Below are 22,760 nucleotides of genomic sequence, written 5' to 3'. Positions count from 1 at the left end.
TAGCAGAAGGATATTTTAGCAAACATTACACGGTCAATAAAAGAAAGGTTATGAAAACTATTTAGTAACATGAGAAATGGTTGAAATGTTGAGTGTAAAAACAAAGAGTGCCAAATGATCTGCATACTATAATTAAAACTTTTTTAAATGTTGTTTAAGTAGGAGAAAGACAGAGGAGACACACTACTATGCTAATAGCTAGCACCCTGGAGTGGCAGGATTCTGAGTGATTTTTTTCCCTCTCTCAGATTTCTATTATATGTTATGTGACCTATAAACAAAACAATCATTTAAAAAATCAAAATGATTATTAAAATTATGTATCAATCTAAACAAATATAGTATAACCTAATTGGGATACAAAAATGTAAATATATTTTGGTTACAACAAAATTCTAAACACACTTGACTATCATTATCAAATATGGAAAATATATTCATATGAAAATATACAATGATTGTTTCGTTAGCATGGAGGTATTATTTTGAGATTTTTATTCTTTTTCACAAACTCTTATTATCTCCCATTTTTATATTTACAAATTTTAAAAGATTTATTTGTAGAAAGAAAGACTTGGAGTATAAAAATTGAATAATATTTCCTCATGATTTCAACTATAAGAATAAGAATGTTTCCTGGAGAAAAATATAGTCTTAAGGTCGAAGTACAACAAAGAGTCATAAAAATGCAAAAGCTTTAAAGTCATATGCAAAGAAAAAGAACAGAAAACAAAACAAAACAAAAGCATTTGTCTCAAAACAAGTCATAAAATCATATGGAACCTGAATCCCACTAGAAAATAGCTTCTCTGTTTCATTGCAGTCATGTAAACCGATTCTATCGCTCCTTTCCTTCCAGCTATTTAAAAGGTAATCCCTTTTAAAAACCCCAGCCTGTTAGCTATTACTTCAAAAGGAAATCAGCATGTATGCTTTCTCTTAACTGTTTATCTATATTTGTTAAAACTGGGGGAAATTACTAGTGCATTTAGTAAATTTTTTATAGTTGGCTATTTTTTCTTTTTATATATCAGAGCCCATTTAAGATTACAGGGTGGGGTTACAGTAATAAATGTATGTTTTTATGTATCACCTCAATTCATTCAGAATTTCTTCAATGTATAACGTTGCTGTATAGTTCGTTTAGCATACAATCTTAGAGCCAGGCTAACTGATAGTTGTTTTTGCAGCTTTCCAAAGAAATACAGTGTATACTTGTGAACAAAGTGTTAAGTAGCATGACAACAACATTTATAAATTCTGAGTGGCCTTTACTTGTTTTGAAACTGAGCAGTGGCTTTGAATAAACAGAAAAGGTTAAAAAAAAAAAGGGGGGGGGGAGTGGGGAGAAGGCCTCATTTTCTAATTGTTCTTCAGTGAGATGAAAAGTAAGTATACTGAGCAATGTGTGTGGTGATCTGAAGCAGCCCTAAGATAAAAAGGGTAACTGTGGATGGGAAAACAAAGAAAGTTTTAGCTAAAACATCTTTAGACGCTATTTTTAAGAGAGTCCAGCCATTTAAACTATTTCAAAAATTCCTTCCAATTGTTAAGAGGGCAACATGCATTTTCAGAGAAAAACTTTTTTTTTAACATACGATGCATAAGTCAGGTTGTTTTTGGAGCCCTGGTGGCGAAGCGGTCAGGAGCTGGGCTGCTAACCAAAAGGTCAGCAGTCTGAATCCATCAGCTGCCCCTCGGAAGCTCTACAGGGCAGATTTACTCTGTCCTTTTGGGTTGCTATGAGTCGCAATCGACTCAACGGCAATGGGTTTGGTATGGTTTTTTATGAGTAAGAACTGGAGTCCCCGGGTGGCTTAAATGGTTAAGGGCTTGACTACTAGCTGAAAGGTTGGCGGTTCGAACCCCTGCAGAGGTGCCTTGAAAGACAGACCTGGCGATCTGCTTCCGAGAGGTGACAGCTTTGAAAATCCTACGGAGCAGTTCTATTCTGCACACGTGGGGTCACCATGAGTCGGAATCAACTGCTAGGCAACTAACAACAACGTATGTGTGAACTAGTTCATAAATTCGGTATAGTGAGTCTGGACATTGTATTTAAGCTTTTTTTTAGGCTTCTGAAGATACTTTCACAATTTCAAGTTATTTTGGATTCACAATTATTAACTGTTTAAAAAAAATTCTGGTCATTCAAATTTCATTGATCTGGTGCTAAAGTCTCCAGGGAAGAATTACAGCATCATTTTTAAAGGAAAATTAGGTCTAATTTAGACATCAGTCCCAAAAGTACACATGGCAAAAACTGAAATTACACATGGTGGAGTGTACATATACATACATGATAATTTCCTAAAGCGAGCTTCAAAAACCTTCAAACTTCAACAAATTTCTACCCTGTAAGCATCAAATCTAAATTTTTCTGGCTGATTTACTTGCTTATCTGTCAATGGGAAATTCTCTTCCATGTCTAATTTTTCAATATCCAGATCTCAACTCAAATAGTAATTCTTGATAATCTCATATGACTGTGAAGAGAAAAATGGGATTCATAAAATCCCTCGGTCCTGATTTTAGCTATTAGCTTCTACCTCACCAGATTCACAAAAAGCAAAATGATCAGTTTAATTTAACGTCATCCTAAAGTCATAACCAATGGCAGAGGGGAAAGAAAAGCAAGGATTCAGAGCCTGTATAATTGAGAACTGATTATAGCATATGTTGCAAGCTAGAAGGAATACGGTAAAATCATTTTCATACTAGGTTCTGCCTGTACACATCTCCATTTTTAAACAGAGAACATGGATTTTGATACTTTAAATCAATATTTACATGTGGCCCCCTTAACTTTGAAATGAAATGCAAACAATAAAAATATACATTGTTGATACATAAAATCTTCAGATAAGTTATAAAACATAATTATTCTTTTCTAAAATGAGCAGCAAATACTCTTTTTCTCCTATGCATGCATTAAGAAAGTTATAAATATAGTTTATTGCAGTATTGTAAAAATTATTGTTCAGTGACATCCAGATGGACACGTTTCTCTCTTTTCCTCCTAAAGCTTAGCTCACCTTGCACTTTGGACACTTCTGGGCATTCCTCTGCCCATGCTCAATTTCGCTGGCCCAGTGGCGCAATAATTTGTCTCCTTTTTTATACTCCTTGCAGTTAACACCTTCATGCCAAGGAGAGTGGCACTTAAAACACCAGACAAATTGGCAAGTGGGGCACTGGATCTGTGTAAGGAAAAGTAAAATTAAGTACAAGCAGATACACTTTAAGTGTTTCAAAGGACAAGAATGGTGGTGTTCGGGGAAATTAGCTAAAAGGTTATCATCTGCCCGCATTTTTAATATCTCTCCCTCTACAAGACCCAAACTAGAGTAAGACATAAATATTCTGTTATTAAAGGTAGACAGAATTGCTTTGGCAAGACTATACTATAACTAAACGCTTGGGGCATTCTGGAAATCAATTTGGCCTTAAAAAAACCTCCGAGACTGAAGCAGAGTAAAACATGAAGCATGTGATGTCTCAAATCCATACATGCAGGCTGCCCTTTCACTCACCATTCCCTTGAACCAATTTCCCAGGCATTGCCATCATTCTTCTTACCAATAACTTGATGCACATTTATAAAATGAAGGCCTCACAGATGCTTTACCAAATGAAAAACAAACTGCTCTACCAATATTAGGCAGCAGCTAAAACGATAGATACCCCTGGTTTGCCATCAATCTAAAAGAGATTAATTGTAAAATAATGCAAAAGGATCCTATTATTAGAAATAAATCAGTATGGTGATGCTGTGGCAGGTACAACAGGCCTTCATATTTTTACTGCGTGGAAGTATGTGAGAAAGAGAAAGAGCATGTGTATATTCATTGAAAATATTTGTTTTCCATTTGGTCCCTGGATGAAAGATATTTTCTCTAATGGTTTCCTTTATTCTGAATGACACTTAAGTATCACATCCTCACACAGTATTTCTAGTCGCCACACTCTAAAAACATATGTGCATGATAACTTGAGTATCCTAGCCCTGCTTGATTAAAATGAATTAACACACATCTAATTTTCAAGAATGTCGATAACTGACTATTCTTCTCTTGTGTTTCTGCATATTATTTCATTGTACCACAAGTGAATTTACTAAATGGCTATATTTTGAAGGATAGTTAGAACCTATTTTGGCAAACTATATACAATATCACCACTCAGTTTTTTTGAAAATCTTTTTTTTTTTTTTTTAGATAATAGTGGTTCTAATACGTGGATTAACCAAGGGGTAATTACAATCACAGCTGTTCTGTTTATAACTCAGAAGACTAGTTTTCACTTACATCAGGAATAGATAATGTTCTCCCTATGCAAATATGAAATAACAAAAGTAGTTTTGCTTTTATGACTTTATATCTTGTGTATACAGTAATGTCTGGGCTGAATGCATTACATGCATTATTTATTTTATCCTCAAAATAATGCTGCAAAATAGGTATGGACATCACAAGTTTCTAGATGAGGAAACGAAGGCTCAGGGCGGTTAAATAACTTGCTCAAGGTCACATACCAAGTACACACTAAGGAGGCATTTAAACCTAACTCAGTCTGGATTCAAGGCCAGCATTCTTTTCGCTGTGCCAAAATACTTCCTCAAACTGAACAGCATTCCTTCTTTGGCAATTAAAAATTTTAAATGTAGAAGTCAAAAAAGGTCATGTAGTTCAACTAGCCAGAAAGCCAAAATTCTATATGGTTGCCAACATAAGGTGAACTTTGAAAGTCCTCACATAAATTGGGAGATTCTTTGCTTTACCAAAAAAAAAAAAAAAAGAGAGATGGATACTACTAGTCAATCACTTAAAATATCCCTTTTTGTCTTCTGTGATCATTAACATTAAAATAAGTAACTTTTAAAATAAGGAGAACAAGTTGAAGTAGATGAGCTCTAGATAATAAAAAAAATAAAATGTTTATTCCCCACGCCACTGAACAATGAAGAATAGATGTAAATATCATATGGAATCTTCCTTTTAAATATAATAAATGAAAGGGGAAAAAAATCTCTCATTTTGTCACAAGGACCTAAATACTTAATTCAGTTCTCTTCCACTAGACATTATTCATAATTATAAATCACTGGACTGTAGGATCATTAAAAAAAAAAAGACTTCCTTGGTTTTAAATCAGTTTTATATCTATGAAATGAACAGGAGAATATATGTAAAGGTACTCTGAAATTGGAAATCATGCTATGAATGTCAGCCATTAATGGTCTAAGGATCTTTGTGAGCAAGTGCTTAACTATCACATCTATGGATCTCTAATAAAGATAACTGGAAATGTGTGGCTCTCTTAAGATACCAGAATTATGAAGAAATTGACATTTGGTGCACACACTAGGGACACTGGCTCCCCACTTCTCTAAATCAACAACGAAGTCTTATTGCAGAACCTGCTTGCCAGTCCTCACCAACAACATAGACTTAGTGACAAACTGTGAAAGGAGCTAGCTGCCCAGCAAGCTCTCAAGTGAACAGGGATAATTTAAATTCAAACCTGACTGCTTACTGTTTCTCACTGAAAACATAAATTTAACTATTACTTTGCTTTGAACAGAAAAATCACAGGACTAACAGCCAACCCCAATAACACTGGTATTCAGAGACTGCACCTGGATTGTCTGAATAGTGACTTTTTGATACTGAAGAGGCTGAGTGACTAAGAAGAGCTGAGTGGCCACAGTGGCAGGTCACTGGAGTAGGGAACAGACATCCACTTCTGGTGTTAAAGAGACTCTCACGCTACCAGAGCCAGTGTTCTGATGCACTGTGAGGCCTCCCTGAGCAGCTGCTAAGACTGCTTTCCTATCCTTCCTACTTCTGTGTGCCTTACGGTAAACCTCACTGAATAACCTGAGATAAAGCACATCTCTGCTTCATGTAATTGGAAAGGGTCCAATTAACACGATCTGTCTACTGAAATGTTACCCACATGGAATACTACTTGCTTCAAGATGTCTCTACTATTCCTCCCAAGCATATTTAGTACCTTTCTTACGGAATTTACATTAGACACAGGGATGTCTAATCTCCCCACTGGCATACAAGCTCTTTGAGAGCAAAGGCTTTGTCCCATTCACCCTGTATTTCCTGAGTTGAGTCACACAGAACTTCTGGCATATGGTAGGCACTCAGTCAATTACTTGAAAAATAAATTCTTTTACACACAGCAGGTACCATACATTGGTTAACATAATGAATTCAGAAAAAAAAGAAAACAATATAATTTATGACCAGTGGCCGAGATGGTATCACTACTTCTTAGATTATCAGATGATGTTTACGAAATATTTTATCCACATGACATTTTACCGAGCATCATGATTAACGTGTCGACTTTTCTACATAAGGCAGGGCTGCAAGTGTTTCAAGAATAAAGTTATCAGAGTTAGGAATCTTGATTAACTTGCCCCAGAACCCAAGAAACATAAAAGAACTTTATATTTACATTTTTGTCTTTTGAATGAATTCCTTTAGTTTTTTCAGAAATCTGGGGCACACTGACACTACGATGACAAGTTAAATCAACCGCTTGCCCTAAACAAACAGTATTTGTCCATGTCAAATGGAAAAATAGCCTATAAAGTAAAAACAAAGAGTTCCAAACCAAACACTTCCCAGATAATAATCTTCTTGCCTAAATTCTATATACTCCTATATACATCATCATTTCAAATAAATGACCAAATAATTACCTTTCAAACTCAGGGTATTAGACAACAACCATGCTTATATGCAGCACTGTAAATATAACAGTTCAGTGTTCCAAGAAGGACTTGCTTTATTAGAACTTAAGGTTAAGACAGATACTCAATAACGAAACAGTCATCAATTCATTTGCTCATTCAACAAATATTCATTGAGCACCTTCTAACTAGCATGTATTAACTACACTGATTTTACATACACAAAAAAGAATGAAAATACTTGTCCTTATGGAACTTACAAGCTATTGGGGGAAGACAGATACAAACCAAAAGAGCTATAAAATCATAGCTGCTAGAGTAGTAATAACTGCTAGAGGAGAAGCTTGGACAATTGGGTGCTATGGGAGAGATAGTTCAGGGAAGGCTGGCGCGGAGGTGTTCAGAGAAAGATGAGAATATCACTGGGAAAACAGGTGTAATGGGGGTTACACTTCAGGCAGAGAGCCCAGTCTAAGCCACCGCATAGAGGCCTGAGGGATCCGGCACATTGGGAAAATAGCATGAACTCACTCTAGTGTAGTCCAAACAGAGATGTCACTTCAAATGGCTCAACCTTGGCAATAAATAGGGTCCAATTAGTTTTGCATTAATGTTCCTATAATTCTGGTGTATCTCCCAAACTACACTGTGGTCAAGAGACTGCTTATATAAAACTTGTGGTTGTCAGACTACAGCATGTCCCAAAGAGACTGATGGATATGGTAAACAACAGGGAAATTTCGTGAGTAAAAAACGTTTTCTAAGGTGGCATAGTGGTTCAGAGCTATGGCTGCTAACCAAAAGGTCAGCTGTTGGAATCCACTAGATGCTCCTCGGAAACCCTATGGGGGCAGTTCTACTCTGTCCTATAGGGTTGCTGTGAGTGGGAATTGACTCGACGGCAACAGGTTTAGTTTAGCTTTTGATTTTGAAGATACTTTTCTTGAAGAGGAGATCAGAAGGAGTGCAGGGTGTTACAGAGAAATGAAAAAGTCTTGGTGCATGGTTTCCGGTATTTTCAAGGAAGCACTGTCTGCTCCTTTATAAAATCAAATTCTAAAGCAAGAGTAAGGAGCCCTCCTGGTGCAATGGTTAAGCACCAGAAGGTTGGTGGTTCGAATCCACCCAGCGGCTCCATGGGAGAGAGATCTGGTGATTTCCTCTTGTAAAAATTACAGCCTAGAGAACCCTATGGGGTAGTTTTACTCTGACATATGGGGTCACTACGAGCTGAAACAGACTCAAGGGCACCTGACAACAACAAAGCAAAAACGGCAGTGGAAGGAAGAGTCTACACATGGGAAAACACGGCTTGGCTTCTTGCCTTGAATCTTATTCCCTGAGAGTCACCTCCTGCTTGAGAGCCTCTCCCTGAACGGTACTGCTTCATGAGGTACTGCTCCTTTAACACAGCTCAAACGTGGCCAAGTGACCCCTTCCTTAATTTCTCACAGCACTGCTGAAACTAAGCTGGAAAGTGAAAGAGAATCTTTCCTAGAGGTTGGGATTAAGAGAGGGACAAAAACAGAAATACCAAGATAAGCTATATCAAGATATGGTGCTTATTCATATAAATAACCTTACTGACCTCCCTCAATAGTGGTTACCAGGCTCCTTTTACATATGCAACACTATTTACTGCACAACACATTCACTTCAGTACTAGGTTTTATTTTTAACTGGGAGGTATGCTCTTCTAGGGTAGCACGTCAGAACTTGGGAATGGGGGTTGTGTCCTTTGAAGAGTCCTCTCCCTCTAATTTTAGAATCACTGTTTCATACCAGTCTATTTTACTCCTAACCCCTGGAGCAAGAAATACCTTTAAGCATTTATAGAATCTTTCTCTCAACCTAGAAAGCAAGGTTCAGAGAACCATCTAAGCCTATTTCTTATCTGAGTACCCGCCTCTTCATAGATGAATATGAAAGGTTCTGTGAGATTCTGCCCTGATTTGTACAGCTTAAACTCCCTCACCAGAGAATGTGGCATCATCCCGTTTTCAAGAGGGCAACCTATTCTGAACACAATACATTTAGCAGTAGAGCCATTTAATCACAGAGTGTACGTCTCAGTTGTAGTGCACTCGTTAAGAGCTTGGCTGCTAACCAAAAGGTCAGCAGTTCGAATCCTCCAGCAGCTCCTTGGAAACTCTGTGGGGCTGTTCTACTCTGTCCTATAGGGTCGCTATGAGTCGGAGTCGACTTAATAGCAATGGGTTTTAATGGGTTACAACAGAAATACGGGAAGTGGATATCTTTAACGAATTTACTTTCTCACAATCTAGGAGGCTAGAAGTCAGAATTCAGGGTGCCAGGTCCAGGGAAAGGCTTTCTGTCTTTGTCAGTTCTGGGGGAATGTCCTTGTCATCAATCTCTTCCTGGTTTAGGAGCTTCTCAGCGCGTGGACTCTGGGTCCAAAGGACATGGTCCATTCCCAGCTTTTCCTTCTTGGTGGTATAAGGGACCTCCCCTCTCTGCTGGCTTCTCTCTTTTATACCTCAAAAGAGACTGACTCAAGATACAACCTAATCCTGTAGATTGAGTCCCACCTCATTAACATAACTGCCTCTAATCCTGCCTCATTAACATCATAGATGTTAGGATTTACAACACAGAATAATCGCATCAGATCACAAAATGGTGGACAACCACACAATACTGGCAATCGTGGACTAGCCAGATTGACACATATTTTGGGGGGACATAATTCAATCCCCAACAGTGCACAATATAAGAAACGGGAGTATTTCTGTGATCAATAGGTGAAAGCAGGAGGGAGATCTTGCTTTAAGGTAACAATGAATTCTTTCAAATTAGATCTTTTTGAAAATGGAAGAGAATGGTTCTAGAGGTAGCAACTTCCTTAACAATGGAAATGTTCATCAATGTCTGAATGGCCACCTGAGTGGATTCAGGCACTGTGCAGAGATCTGCATTAGTTTCCTCTGCAGCTCTCAGAGCATAAACATGGGAGGGCAGGATACAGAGGAGTCTCTGGGTGTTGTAAATGATTAATGTGCTCAGCTGCTAAACCAAAGATTTGAGGTTTGAATCCACCCAGAGGCAATCTGAAAGAAAGTTCTGGCAATCTACTTTCAAAAGATCAGCCATTGAAAACCCTATGGAGTGCAGCTCTACTCTGACACACATGGGGCTGCCATGAGTTGGAATCGACTTGATGGCAACTGGTTTGGTTTTTTCATAGGCTAAAGAACCAGAAGAATTCCAATATCTGGCTGTTACTAGAAGGTCAATCACAAATAAAAACTATAAATATTATGGATAATTTCTGCATCAAGAAATCAAAGAAAGAACAACTTCAGCCAAGCATTTCATTAGTATCTAGAGGGAGAAATGCACTCTAATAAAATTTCATAGGCCTACATCATCATTGAGTGTTATAAATTTTTTCAAGGGTAACATACCTAACACACTCTTTGTTTATGCTGGCCTTTAAACCAGTCTAGACAACTTCAACTTTATCGCCATCATAAATCTATTCTAGCAACAATAATTTAAAATGCTATATAGTTGGTTTCTACGGACTCCTGACCTGGATGATGCATTAATCCTAGGAGAAATCAGTGTGTGTCCTACGCTAAACTGACCTCGCAGGGCTGATGCACAATCTGATTCTCAAGCTGTAAACACTGTCAACTTAAAGTGATGGAGTCAGGGAAAAAACAGAGGGGCAAACAAGCACACTACACTGACATTGGAAGACTTTACACATTTTCTACATCTGGAAACAAATTCTGAAGCCCTTAACAGAAGCTTAAGCAAGCTTTAAAGTACGCCAAGTAGGAACAACAAATCCATTCATTTGGTTGAATCCTTAGAGCTTTTAGAAAAGTCTTTTTACCACATGAGGAGATAATACACTTGTGAAGACTATAAAATTTCTATTTAGAGGGCTTATAAATAGAGAAAAAAGAATGCTAAAGATACAAGGTACAATAAAGTAGAGAGAATTTCTCCAGGATATATGACTGGCTTTTTTCTTTCACCATGTGATAAATCAAAGCGCTGTTCTGTATGTTATCAAGCTTATGCTTAGCATTTGTGGAGAGAAGAGTGGGAGCTATTATTAATTTTGCCTCAAGGAAACCATAAAGAATATTACCTCTAACATATTCCTTGTGTTGATATGCATGCCCTTCAACTCTCACTCCAATCAATATGAAACTATTGATATATGGCAGGTTCAGAGTGGAGAGTGTAAATCTAATTTTAAGCCAGAGCTCTGACTCACCTTTCCCAGCTTGGCAAATTCAACATTTCAAGGCTTAGTTTAACGTGTTTTCTCTTCATTGAAGCTTTCTCAATCTCTCCTGTCCTTTCTTCTTCTATGTTCTCAGCATTTTCTACCTACATATATTACAGTACACATTATTATTTATTCACTGACCCATAGAATAGTTCCTTTGACAAATTTATTCTGAATGTATTCTCTACCAGACATGGTGCTTGACACATGTTATCAGCAGTGAGTGTAGCAAGCCTGGGGATGGCCTCCTACAGGCCAGTGGGAAAGAGACTTTAAGCAAATGATAACACAAATACACCATAAAAAGCCCAGATGTGATAACTGGCATGGAGGCAAGCTATGGGTGCTATTAACGTGTCTGTCTCCAAGTACCACATGAATATCACCAGAGCTACAACTTTAACGTTTTTATTTTTCCACCACTAATGTGTTTCCTATATTGATATAGCGTTGGGGTTGCATTAGTAAATTATAGAAACTGTTTAGGTAAGAAATTAGATTTCTAACTGGAAATAGGAATCAACCTTATAGAAATGGAAGGGTAAAACTTTTTGGCATTATGACAAAAGTTATAGGGACATAAAGACAGAAATATTACGAATGAGAAAGTAAGTCTGGACTTGACCAAACGCAAGGTTGTCTCAACAGAAGTCTCTCAATTCAGGAATGCACTTGTTCTATTTGATGTAGTATGAGTTTGATGACTTCCAGAACATATGAACAGCTCTATTTACTCAACCTTTTGACAGACAAGAGTTGTTAAGTGAGGGCCTAGAAGGATAAACTGGCATCTAAGCATACTTGTTACTGCTTTTAGATATATCCTGTTTACTCTTTTAACATTTGCAAAGTACAGAAGATTTAACAAGTGATGTTTCAAAAAACCTATACAAATGAAACTCCCGAATATGATACTTTAGATTTCAAACTTCATGTAAGGAGCACTCAACGGTATTTTCCGTTACAAAATAGTTGTGATATTTTCAAGCCAGTTTAACCTATTCTTATTAAAACCAAAACCAAACCCGCTGCTGTCGAGTTGATTCTGACTCACAGGGACCCTGTAGGAAGGACAGAGTAGAACTGCCCCAAAGGGTTTCCAGGGAGCAGCTGGTGGATTCAAACTGCCAACCTTGTGGTTCCCAGCCAAGCTCTTAACTACTATGCCACTAGTGCTCCAATCTGCTATATTAAGTGCTTCTGAATTGACAGCAGAAGCCATAATAAATGCTCAAAAAGTGGCATCTTGGATCAAGATACTGTAACTCGATGACTCTAAGAAGAATAATATTAAAATACATATTACAAGGATTTTAACAATAGATATAAAACCCACTTAAGGCTGTAAACGATATTATAAAAAGATGTTAAATTGCTCTGCCATGTTAGGCATTAGCAACAACCTTTCTTTTTCTGTTTCCATTGCCTTGTGGCTCAATTTATCGCATTTGAATACTTGAATTCAATACTCTTAAAGTTAAGATAGACTATCTGGAAGTGCGTTCTGTTATCGGGAAAGTGACTTAAAAAAAAAAAGTACGGCAAACGAAAAGACCAAATGTTCACCATAAAGAATGAAGATATTACCTTCCATTTAGGGTACTACACCTGCAACTATGAACATCAAGTTGCTTTGCTGGAGTACCCATATCAGTGCGCTCCTTAGCTGTAATGTCCAGACAGGTATTGACAAACAAATCAGGTAGTTGATATAAGGAGAGCTTGGAGTTTATTGATCAAAAATGCTATATCAATTGATATATTAAAAGGAGTAAAAATAATTAATTGTTTGAATCATCCCTGTAACTTTTTACAGTATAGAACAGGGAGACCTCTTATAGATCTCGTCTACAAGAGCAAAAAGGAGTAACAACAATCATCATCTCCAAATGCTTTATTTTGACTGAAAGCTGTTTAATAGTGTCTCATGATACTGAGATTTCCGTCCCTCACCCCCTTCCAACGATTTTAACTGCTTCAATAGCAACATTATTTTTGTACTGAATTTACCCTCTCCCAATAGCAAATTTTCTTCTCTTTTGCTCATCAAAAGCAAAGATTGGTTTACTAGATTTGATATCTTGGGGCATTTGTCACCTACTTTTCTTTATACCTACAGCCCAACTGAAAAGACATTTTTGTGGAAGTCTGACCTTTGAGAAATGTTATCAGAAAGCCCTTGGTTTTATTCAAAATTCTACAAACATAGGATCTCAGATTTGTTGATTTCTTCCATATTTTACTCTTAATACTTTTGTATTATGATAAATTATGCTTATCATAAAATGATTTTGATGGTGTTGAATAAAAGAGACCTATAATGTTTCAGTGATGTTATAAGTGTATCTTAAAAATCCTCCTTATACCCATTTCATAAGAACATTATTTAAATTACTCAACTATTTCCACTTTGATTCAATTCTATATTGTTATTGTTGTTGCTAGGTGCTGTTGAGGCAGTTCTGGCTCATAGGGATGCTACAACAGAAAGAAACACTGACCAGTCCTGCGCCATCTTCACAATCTTTGCTGTGTTTGAGGCCACTGTTGCAGCCACTGTGGCAGTCCAACTCATGGTGTGTCTTCCTCTTTTTTACTGACCCTCTACTTTACCAAGTATGATGTCCTTCTCCAGGGACTGGTCCCTCCTGATAACATGTTCAAAGTACATGAGACAGAGTCTCACCATCCTTGCTTCTAAGGAGCACTCTGGCTGTAATTCTTTCAAGACAGATTTGTTTGTTCTTCTGGCAGTCCATGGTATATTTAATACTCTTTGCCAACATCATAATTCAAAAGCATCAATTCTTCTTCGGTCTTTCTTATTCATTGTCTATCTTTTGAATGCATATGAGGTGACTGTAAATACCATGGCTTGGGTCAGGCACACCTTAGTTCTCAAAGTGACACCCTTGTGTTTTAACACTTTAAAAAGCTCTTTGGCAGCAGATTGGCCCAAGGAAACATATCCTTTCATTTCTTGACCACTGCTTTCATGGGCATTGATTGTGAATCTAAGTAAAATGAAATCCCTGACAACTTCAATCTTTTCTCCATTTATCATGATGTTGCTTACTGGTCCAGTTGCGAGGATGTTTGTCTTCTGGTGGCACAGTGGTTAAGAGCTATGGCTGCAAACCGAAAGGTCAGCAGTTAGAATCTACCAGCTGTTCCTTGGAAAGCCTACGGGGGGCAGCTCTACTCTGTCCTATGGGGTTGCTATGAGTTGGAATCGACTCAACCACAATGGGCAATTGTGTATACTATGTGTTAAATGTTACAAATTCTGAAGAGTATATATAAGGAGCCTGGTGGCACGGTGGTTAAAGTGCTAGGTTGCTATCTAAAAGTCAGTAGTCTGAACTCAACCAGCTGCTCCAGGGAAGAAGGATGTGGCAGTCTGCTCTCATAAAGATTACAGCCTTGGAATCCCTACTCTGTTCTACTCTGTGCTATAAGGTTGCTATGAGTCGGAATCTGCTCAACGGCAATTGTTTTGGTTTGTTTTTGGTTTTATATGTACATATATATATAAACCGTGGTGGCACAGTGATTAAGAGCTATGGCTGCTAACCAAAAGGCTGGCAATTTGAATCCACCAGGCATTCCTTGGAAACCCTGTGGGGCAGTTCTACTCTATCTTACAGGGTCGCTATGAGTCGTCAAGACATCAGATGATGTATTGCATTGGACAAATCTGCTGCCAAAGACCGCTTTAAAGGTTTGAAAGGCAAAGATGTCACTTTGGGGACTAAGGTGCACCTGACCCAAGCCAAGGTGTTTTCAATTGCCTCATATGTATGTGAAAGCTGGACAATGAATAAGAAAGACTGAAGAAGAATTGATGCCTTTGAATTATGGTGTTGGTGAAGAATACTGAATATACTATGGATTGCCAGAAGAACAAACAAATATGTCTTAGAAAAAGCACAGCCAGAATGCTCCTTAGAAGCAAGGATAGCAAGAGTTTGTCTCCCGTATTTTGGATAGTTATCAGGAGGGACCAGTTCCTGGAGAAGATATCATGCTTTGTAAAGTGGAAGGTCATCAAAAAAGAGGAAGACCTTTAATGAGATGGTTTGACAGAGTGGCTGCAACAATGGGCTCAAGCACAGCAAAGATTGTGAGGATGGTGCAAAACCGGGCAAGGCTTCATTCTGTTGTATATAGCGTCACTATGGGTTGGAACCGACTCGATGGCACTTAACAACAACATATATATATGTGTGTGTGTGTGTGTGTGTGTGTGTGTGTGTGTATATATAGTTGTTAGTTGTCATCTAGTTGATTTTAACTCATGGTGACCTCATGTGTACAAAGTAGAACTGCTCCACAGGGTTTTCAAGTCTGTGACCTTCCAGAAGCAGATCATTAGGCCTGTCTTCTGAAGTAGCTCTGGGTGGTTTTGAACCACAGACCTTTCAGCTAGTAGTAGAGTGCTGAATGTTTGCATTACCAAGGGATTCTGTCTGTCTCTATATATGCAAACACACACACAGACATGCACACAAGCACACACTCACCCATGTACATACATACACACATATGCATACATATATGCATAGATATATTCTAATTCTAAACATAACTTTGAAAAAAATCAAATATCCTAAGTCGTAGATTAAACACTTCTCTGTAAGAACAATTTCAGGTCCTTTTAAAATTAGTAATTTCCTGCTAATATCAATTATATATATGTTGGGACAAAAATAACAAAATAAACTCAGAATATTCAGAGTCAAATAAAAGTATTCTATTAATATTAACTCAGCATTTAAAATCACTTTTAGGGTGTATTTTAGTTACACAATTTTTTAACCTCAAAAATGACACTCTTTACGCACACACAAAAGTTTTTCCTGATAGTTATGTCTTCAAGAGTTATGCCTGTACCAAAATAGTAAATTTAAATTAAAATATATGTATATGTGAGAGTCAAGCAGTTTCCAAGACCAACTATTCATTAAGAGGCTTTGACTAACCTGCAAGTACTCTAGCTCATCACTTTAACAGCAGAGGAAACTACTTGCTAAACCACGGTCCCCTCAAAGCTACAGGAAGAATAATGTAGCAACCACGGCTCCCAAGACACAGACCATGGGCAAAAACTTACCTTAAATGGAGATACCTTCAAACAACTTTTGAAACGACTCTATCCTGCCATTTTGCTGTAATGACAAGGATGAAAACCACTGCCACAGCCTCATCATTTCTGCTTCATTTACTGCAATGGTTTTCAACTCTGCTGCGTATTAGAGTCACCGTGAGGCTAAAAAATTTGCAATGCTTAGGGTCCCCACCCAGGATGACTGTTCTGGGGTGGGCCTCGGGCGCTGTTGTTTCTTAAAGTTCTCCAGGTGATTCTAATATACAGCCAGGGTTGTGAATCAGTGATTTACTTCCATAGTTGCCGTCCTGGTTTCCCTGCCTTCTGTCTTGTCCTCCTGTGACATCCTCTATCAATGCTGCTAGAACGATCTTTCTCTAATGCCTACAGATTTAAATCCAAGCTTCTAAGCATAGTGTAAAAGACTCAACATGACCTCCTCTCATCTACCTGACCAGCTATCTCTCCCCCACTTTCTCCCTGGTACCTCTGCAAAGCACTTGTTCACCACATGCCATGACCTGAGCCTCTGGGCCTGAACACTTAGTCATCTCTTGCTCTGGAATGCTCTTGGCTGTTTATCTGCCTGGAGAACTGCACCTCCTCTATGGGCCTTTCCTGACTCCCTTTCCCTTAACCCTCCTTCAGCATTACCAAAGCACCCCGTATGTATTATTATTATCATTTGACTAAAAATATCGAACTCTATTTTAGAAGGTATGTCTCTCACCTTCAATAGACTTTTTCAGAGCAGAGACTACATCACATTTGCCTCTGTGTCCCCAAACTTAGCACACTGCCTAGCATATACTGGCATTCTATGCTTGCTAAATAAATTAATCGATAACACTTTATACTGTTTTCACTAATTAAGGCAGAACCACAGGAGACTCACATTAAGATGACTGAAAAAGAGTTATGTTTACACTAAAAAAAGAGAAGAAAAAGTTTTAGTATTTATTTAGTAATAACAACGACTATTACTCTCAAGTCTAGACTTTCAATTTGGTTGCTAAATTTTCAGAAGTACTCTCTTATCATCAGCCTCCCCAAATCATACTTATTCAGAATCATAGCCAAAGAATACTCACCTTAGGCTCCGGTAAGGGAAGGAAGCCCATTTAATGCCCACCACAAGTTGGCCTAATTTGGCTGCTCCCATCCTGTGACATCTAACCCACAACTCTGGTGAACATGCTTACTTTGTATTTGCTTTCAGATCTGGAAGGGGTGGGAATATGTCCTTTTTTCTTGAAGGTTGTAAAGTGCTTGCACTGAGGACATGGCTTGGTGCTGGAATCAATACGGCCGAGTTCCAAGAAGTACTTATATTTGATGGAGTCTTCATGTGTTAAGTTATAGATAACAGTTGTTTCTTCCAGGAATTCAAAACATTCTGTGATAGGGCATTTGATTTCTACCTGGCCAAGTTGTACCTGCATGAAAGAGAAGATGGGAGAGGGAAAAAAAAGGTCATTGCTTTTATTACATTCCTTATTTATTTTTTGCATACAGTATTGCTTATTTTGTGATTACAGGAAAGGATTATTTGGTCATTTTCCAAGATTCCTAAGATGTAATGAATGGTAATTGCTTTAATACCATAATAACTAATCACTATATAATGTTTTCAAAATAATTTATAGAGGGTTTAAACCTTCTCTGATCATTATATTTGTGAACTTAAATGGACTTAAGTCACAAGCTCACTAGAGAAGCAAATTATCCTCTCATCCTTCTGGAAACCGCAGGGTGAGACAGCATTCCGACAACCTGCCAACTACAGGAAGAGTTAAAATAAAAAGATGTTTCAGATTTTTCAATCTTATGACAGAGTACCTTAGCATTAAAATTTGCACACATTTTATTACTTTAAAAGGACAAAAGTGATTTTTACAAACTACATATGTAAAGAATCCAGAAGTTTGAAAATCACTGCCAAGAAATGACTATTTTCCCCGACCTTCTATGAAAAGAACATATAGTAGTTTTCCTTTTATCAACAGTATTACATGAACAAGTAAGGAAGTTAAACCAACCATAAAAGTGTAAAAAAAAAAAAAAATTCCTATCATGACATCACTACTACTGAGGTAACTTACAAAATGAATTTCTTCAAAGGACCACAGAGCTAGACTGAAAGTAAGGGGGTGGGGGGAAGATGATATATCAGAATGCTACAGTTTGATTTAGTATGGGATTCTAGATGTGGCTAGCGTTAAAGATCACAATGAAAAGCACAACTGTGGACACACAACTGAATTTTAAAAGATGAAGAAAATAAAATAATTTGAAAAAAGTTGAATTTAGAATAGTTTTCATAAGTAGCTAACAATAACTCTTTGTATCCATGATATCATATATTTTTTTTTTGTCCATCCTAATGTAACAATGAGAGGCACTGAAAAGCCCAAATGGCAACAATGATAAATGGTTTCTTTTTCACTTGAGTGAGTCTAATGTTTCCAAGAAGACAAAACACTTCCACTTTAGTAAGAAAAACACACTGTTAAGACTGATAGGAATGGGAAAAAAGGTAGTCAGGCAGGGAAAAGAAAAACATTATCATGAAGAACAGTAAAATAATAAACTAAGCTCATAGGAACTTTTCTATTAAATTTGCTATTTATCAGGCACAAACCTGAAAAGGTAGTTAAGAAGCTACAGGCTGAAGGATGCATAGGAGTGAGATGTTTAACACCAGAAAAGTGCATGAGCTAAACTAATAATGAGATGATAAAGTCTCTCTTTGCATAAACCTCTCTATTAGTATCTATCTGTTGGAAGTGCAAATTGCTACATAATTTTATACTACTATTGTACAAAATCCACCACTCATCTGTCAGTTTGTTGGACTATGGTAGCTTGTGTGTTGCTGTGTTGTTGGAAGCTATGCCAGTGGTATTTCAAATACCAGTGGCAGCATTCATGGTTGGCAGGTTTCATTGGAGCTTCCGGACTAAGACTACAAAGAAGGACCAGTTGACTTACTTTTAAAATAACAGGCCAGTGAAAACCTTATGAATAGCTGGGGAACACTGTTTGATAGAGTGCCAGAAGATGAGTCCCTCAGGTTGTTAGGCACTTAAAACAAGACTAGGAAGAGCTGCCTCCTCAAAGCAGAGTCAACCTTAATGCGTAGATGGTGTCAAGCTTTTGGGACCTTTCATGTGCTAACGTGGCACGATTCAAATGAAAAGAAATAGCTGCAAACAACCATTAGTTTGTAAGTCATCAAAAATGAAATGGAACGCATAAAGATCAAAACCCTAGGCATTAGTGAGCTAAAATGGACTGGTATTGGACATTTTGAATCAGATAATCATATGGTCTACTTTGCCAGGAATAATAAATTGAAGAGAAATGACATTGCATTCATCATCAAAAAGAACATTTCAAGATCTACCCTAAAGTACAATGTTCTCTGTGATGGGGTAATATCCATAAGCCTACAAGGATAACTAGTTAAGATGACTACTATACAAATTTACACACCAACCATTAAAGCCAGAGATGAAGATACTGAAGATCTTTACCAACTTCTGCAGCCTGAAATTGATAAATATGCCATCAAGATGCATTGATAATTCTTGGTAGCTGAAATGTGAAAGTTGGAAACCAAAAAGGAGAAACCATAGTTGGAACATATGACCTTGGTAACATAAGTGATGCTGGAGATCACACGATAGAATTTTGCAAAGATCAAAGACTTATTCCTTGCAAATACCTTTTTCCAACAACATGAATGATGACTATACACATGGACTGCACTGGCTGGAAAACACAGGAATCAAATCGACTACATCTAGGGAAAGAGATGATGGAGCAGCTCAATATCATCAGTCAGAATAAGGCCAGGGCCTGACTACGGAATAGATCCTCAGCTGTTCATATGCAAGTTCAAGGTGAAGCTGCAGAAAATTAAAACAAGTCCACCAGAGCCAAAGTACAAGCTTGAGTACATCTCACCTGAATTTAGAGACCATCTTAAGAACAGATTTGACGCACTGAACACTAATGACTGAAGACAAGTTGTGGGATGACATCAAGGACATCATACATGAAGAAAACAAAGACAAAAAAGAATGAAAAGACCAAAATAGATGTCGGAAGAGACTCTGAAACTTGCTCTTGAACGCAGAGCAGCTAAAGAGAAAGGAAGAAATAATGACGTTAAAGAGCTGAATAGAAGATATAAAAGGTCAGCTCCAGAAGACAAAGTAAAATATTGTAATGAAATGTGTGAAGACCTGGAGTTAGAAAACCAAAAGAGAAGAACGTGTTCAGCATTTCTGAAGCTAAAAGAACTAAAGAAAAAATTCAAGCCTCAAGTTGCAATATTGAAGGATTCTACAGAGAAAATACTGAATGATGTAGAAAGCATCAAAGGAAGATGGAAGGAATACAGAATCACAGTACCGAAAAGAACTGGTTCATCCATTTCAGAAGGCAGGATATGATCAAGAACCAATGGCACTGAAGGAAGAAGTCCAAACTTCACTAAAGACATTGGCAAAAAAACAAGGCTCCAGGAATTGATGGAATACCAATTGAGATGTTTCAATAGACTAATGCAATGCTGGAAGCACTCACTCGTCTATGCCAAGAAATCTGGAAGATAGCTACCTAGTCAACCAACTGGAAGAGATCAATATTTGTGCTTCTTCCAAAAGGTGGTCCAACAGAATGCAGAAATTATTGAACAGTATCATTAATATCACACACAAATAAAATTCTGCTGAAGACAATTCAAAAATGGCTACAGCAGTATATTGACAGGGAACTGCCAGAAATTCAAGCCAGAGTTATAAAAGGATGTGGAACAATGGATATCACGGCTGATGTTAGATGGATATTGGCTGAAAGACAGAATACCAGAAAGATGTTTACCTGTGATTTATTGACTATGTAAATGCATTTGACTGTGTAGATCATAACAAATTATGGGTAACATTGTAAAGAACGGGAATTCCTGAACACTTAATTTTGCTCATGAGGAACCTATGCAAAGACCAAGAGGCAGTCGTTTAAACAGAACAAGGAGATATTGTATGGTTTAAAATCAGGAAAGGTGTGTGTCAGGGTTGTATTCTTTCACCATACTTACTCAATCTGTATACTGAGTAACTAATCCAAGAAGCTGGACTATATGAAGAAGAATAGGGCATCAGGATTGGAGGAAGACTCATTAACAATTTGTGATATGTAGATGACACAACCTTGCTTACTGAAAGTGAACAGGACTGGAAGCACTTATTGAAGAAGATCAAAAACCACAGCCTTCAGTATAGATTACACCTCAACATAATGAAAACAAAAACCCCCAAAACTAGACCAATAAGCAACATCATGATAAATGGAGAAATGATTGATATTGTCAAGGGTTTCATTTTACTTGGATCTACAATCAATGCCCATGGAAACCGCAGTTAATTTCGAATGGCATACTGCATTAGGCAAATCTGCTGCAAAAGTCCTCTTCAAAGTGGGAAAAGCAAAGATGTCACCTTAAGGACTAAGGTGCACCTGAACCAAGGCATGCTGTTTTCAATCGGCTTGTATGCACACAAAAGCTGGACACTGAATAAGGAAGACCAAAGAAGAGTTGATGTCTTTGAATTATGGTGTTCGTGAAAAATACTGAATATATGATGGACTTCCAGAAGAATGAACAAATCTGTCTTGGAAGAAGTACAGCCAGAATGCTTCTTAGAAGCAAGATGGTAAGACTTCATCCCACATACTTTGGACATGTTATCAGGAGGGACACCAGTCCCCTAAGAAGGACATCATGCTTGGTAAAGTGGACGGTCAGCAAAAAAGAGGGGGATCCTCAATGAGATGGATTGACACAGTGGCTGCAATAATGTGCTCAAACGTAACAGTGATTGCAAAGATGGTGCAGGGCTGGTCAGTATTTCCTTCTGTTGTACTTTGGTTCACTAGGACTTGGAACGGACTTCATGTCACCTAACAATAACAACATTGTACAAATATGATCCAGTGGTTTTTAAATATCTGTCCATATGTTTTCAACCTTTTTTGATGAGTCTCCTACTGTTACAGATTTTATTATTTATCATTTTACAGTGTTATGATTTTATTATAACGCAAATTATAATTTTAGAAACATTATTTTAAGTTACAGCCCAAGACAGAAATCCACAGAAGATTTTTAAATAGTTTTTCTCAAAACCTGTGTAACATAGGAACTGGCTTAGTGAAGTATATAACTTTCAACATTTAAAAAATTAATATGTGTTTGGTATTTTAACATTCTGTCCAAATTTATCAAGTCTGATTCTGAGTCAGGGACTAGGTCAGGCACTGAAGCTTCACGAGCGTCTATCGGTAAAGAGGCAATCATGACACAATGTGGTGAGCACCCCTTACAGAGGAAATACAGGATGTAAGCAGCAACCTCAGACCTGAGAGCCTAGAAGAGGCTTCTCAGAAGAAGTGAAGTTTCAACTGAGATCTTAAGATTAGTAGGACTTTGTCAAACAATGCTGAAGGATTCCAGGCAGACAGACTATATATACAACATAGACAAAGACCTAGACGTAAGAGAGCTCTAGAACAAAGATATTTATTTTTTTACCATATCCCAAATGGATCAACTTGAATACAACCTGAGGATTCATATCCTAACTGAAAGATCCCAGCCTTTAGGA

General features: G+C 37.6%; 1 protein-coding gene across 5 annotated transcripts in view; it reads right to left on the bottom strand.

Annotated features, from left to right (window-relative positions):
• The window catches only part of RNF217 (ring finger protein 217), a 155,214-nt gene that overhangs the window by 36,402 nt on the left and 96,052 nt on the right, over positions 1-22,760 (bottom strand). For 3 of the 5 annotated variants that reach the window (XR_010322855.1, XR_010322854.1, XM_064290429.1), the window contains exons 2-3: positions 17,289-17,522; positions 3,036-3,200 (exon numbers count right to left, since the gene is read on the bottom strand). Coding sequence is in view for 3 of the 5 variants with exons in the window: in XM_064290429.1 (XP_064146499.1) it covers positions 3,036-3,200; positions 17,289-17,522 (399 nt within the window). In the remaining 2 variants the exon portion in view is untranslated. Of the gene's footprint in view, positions 1-3,035; positions 3,201-10,964; positions 11,081-17,288; positions 17,523-22,760 lie in introns of all 5 variants that reach the window. The other 2 variants (XM_064290434.1, XM_064290445.1) reach the window with 1 other exon arrangement.

Source organism: Loxodonta africana, chromosome 1, assembly GCF_030014295.1.
Source record: "Loxodonta africana isolate mLoxAfr1 chromosome 1, mLoxAfr1.hap2, whole genome shotgun sequence".
Taxonomy (NCBI): Eukaryota; Metazoa; Chordata; class Mammalia; order Proboscidea; family Elephantidae; genus Loxodonta; species Loxodonta africana.
The sequence above is the reverse complement of the archived record's forward strand: the minus strand, read 5'-3'. Positions and strand labels throughout refer to the sequence as shown.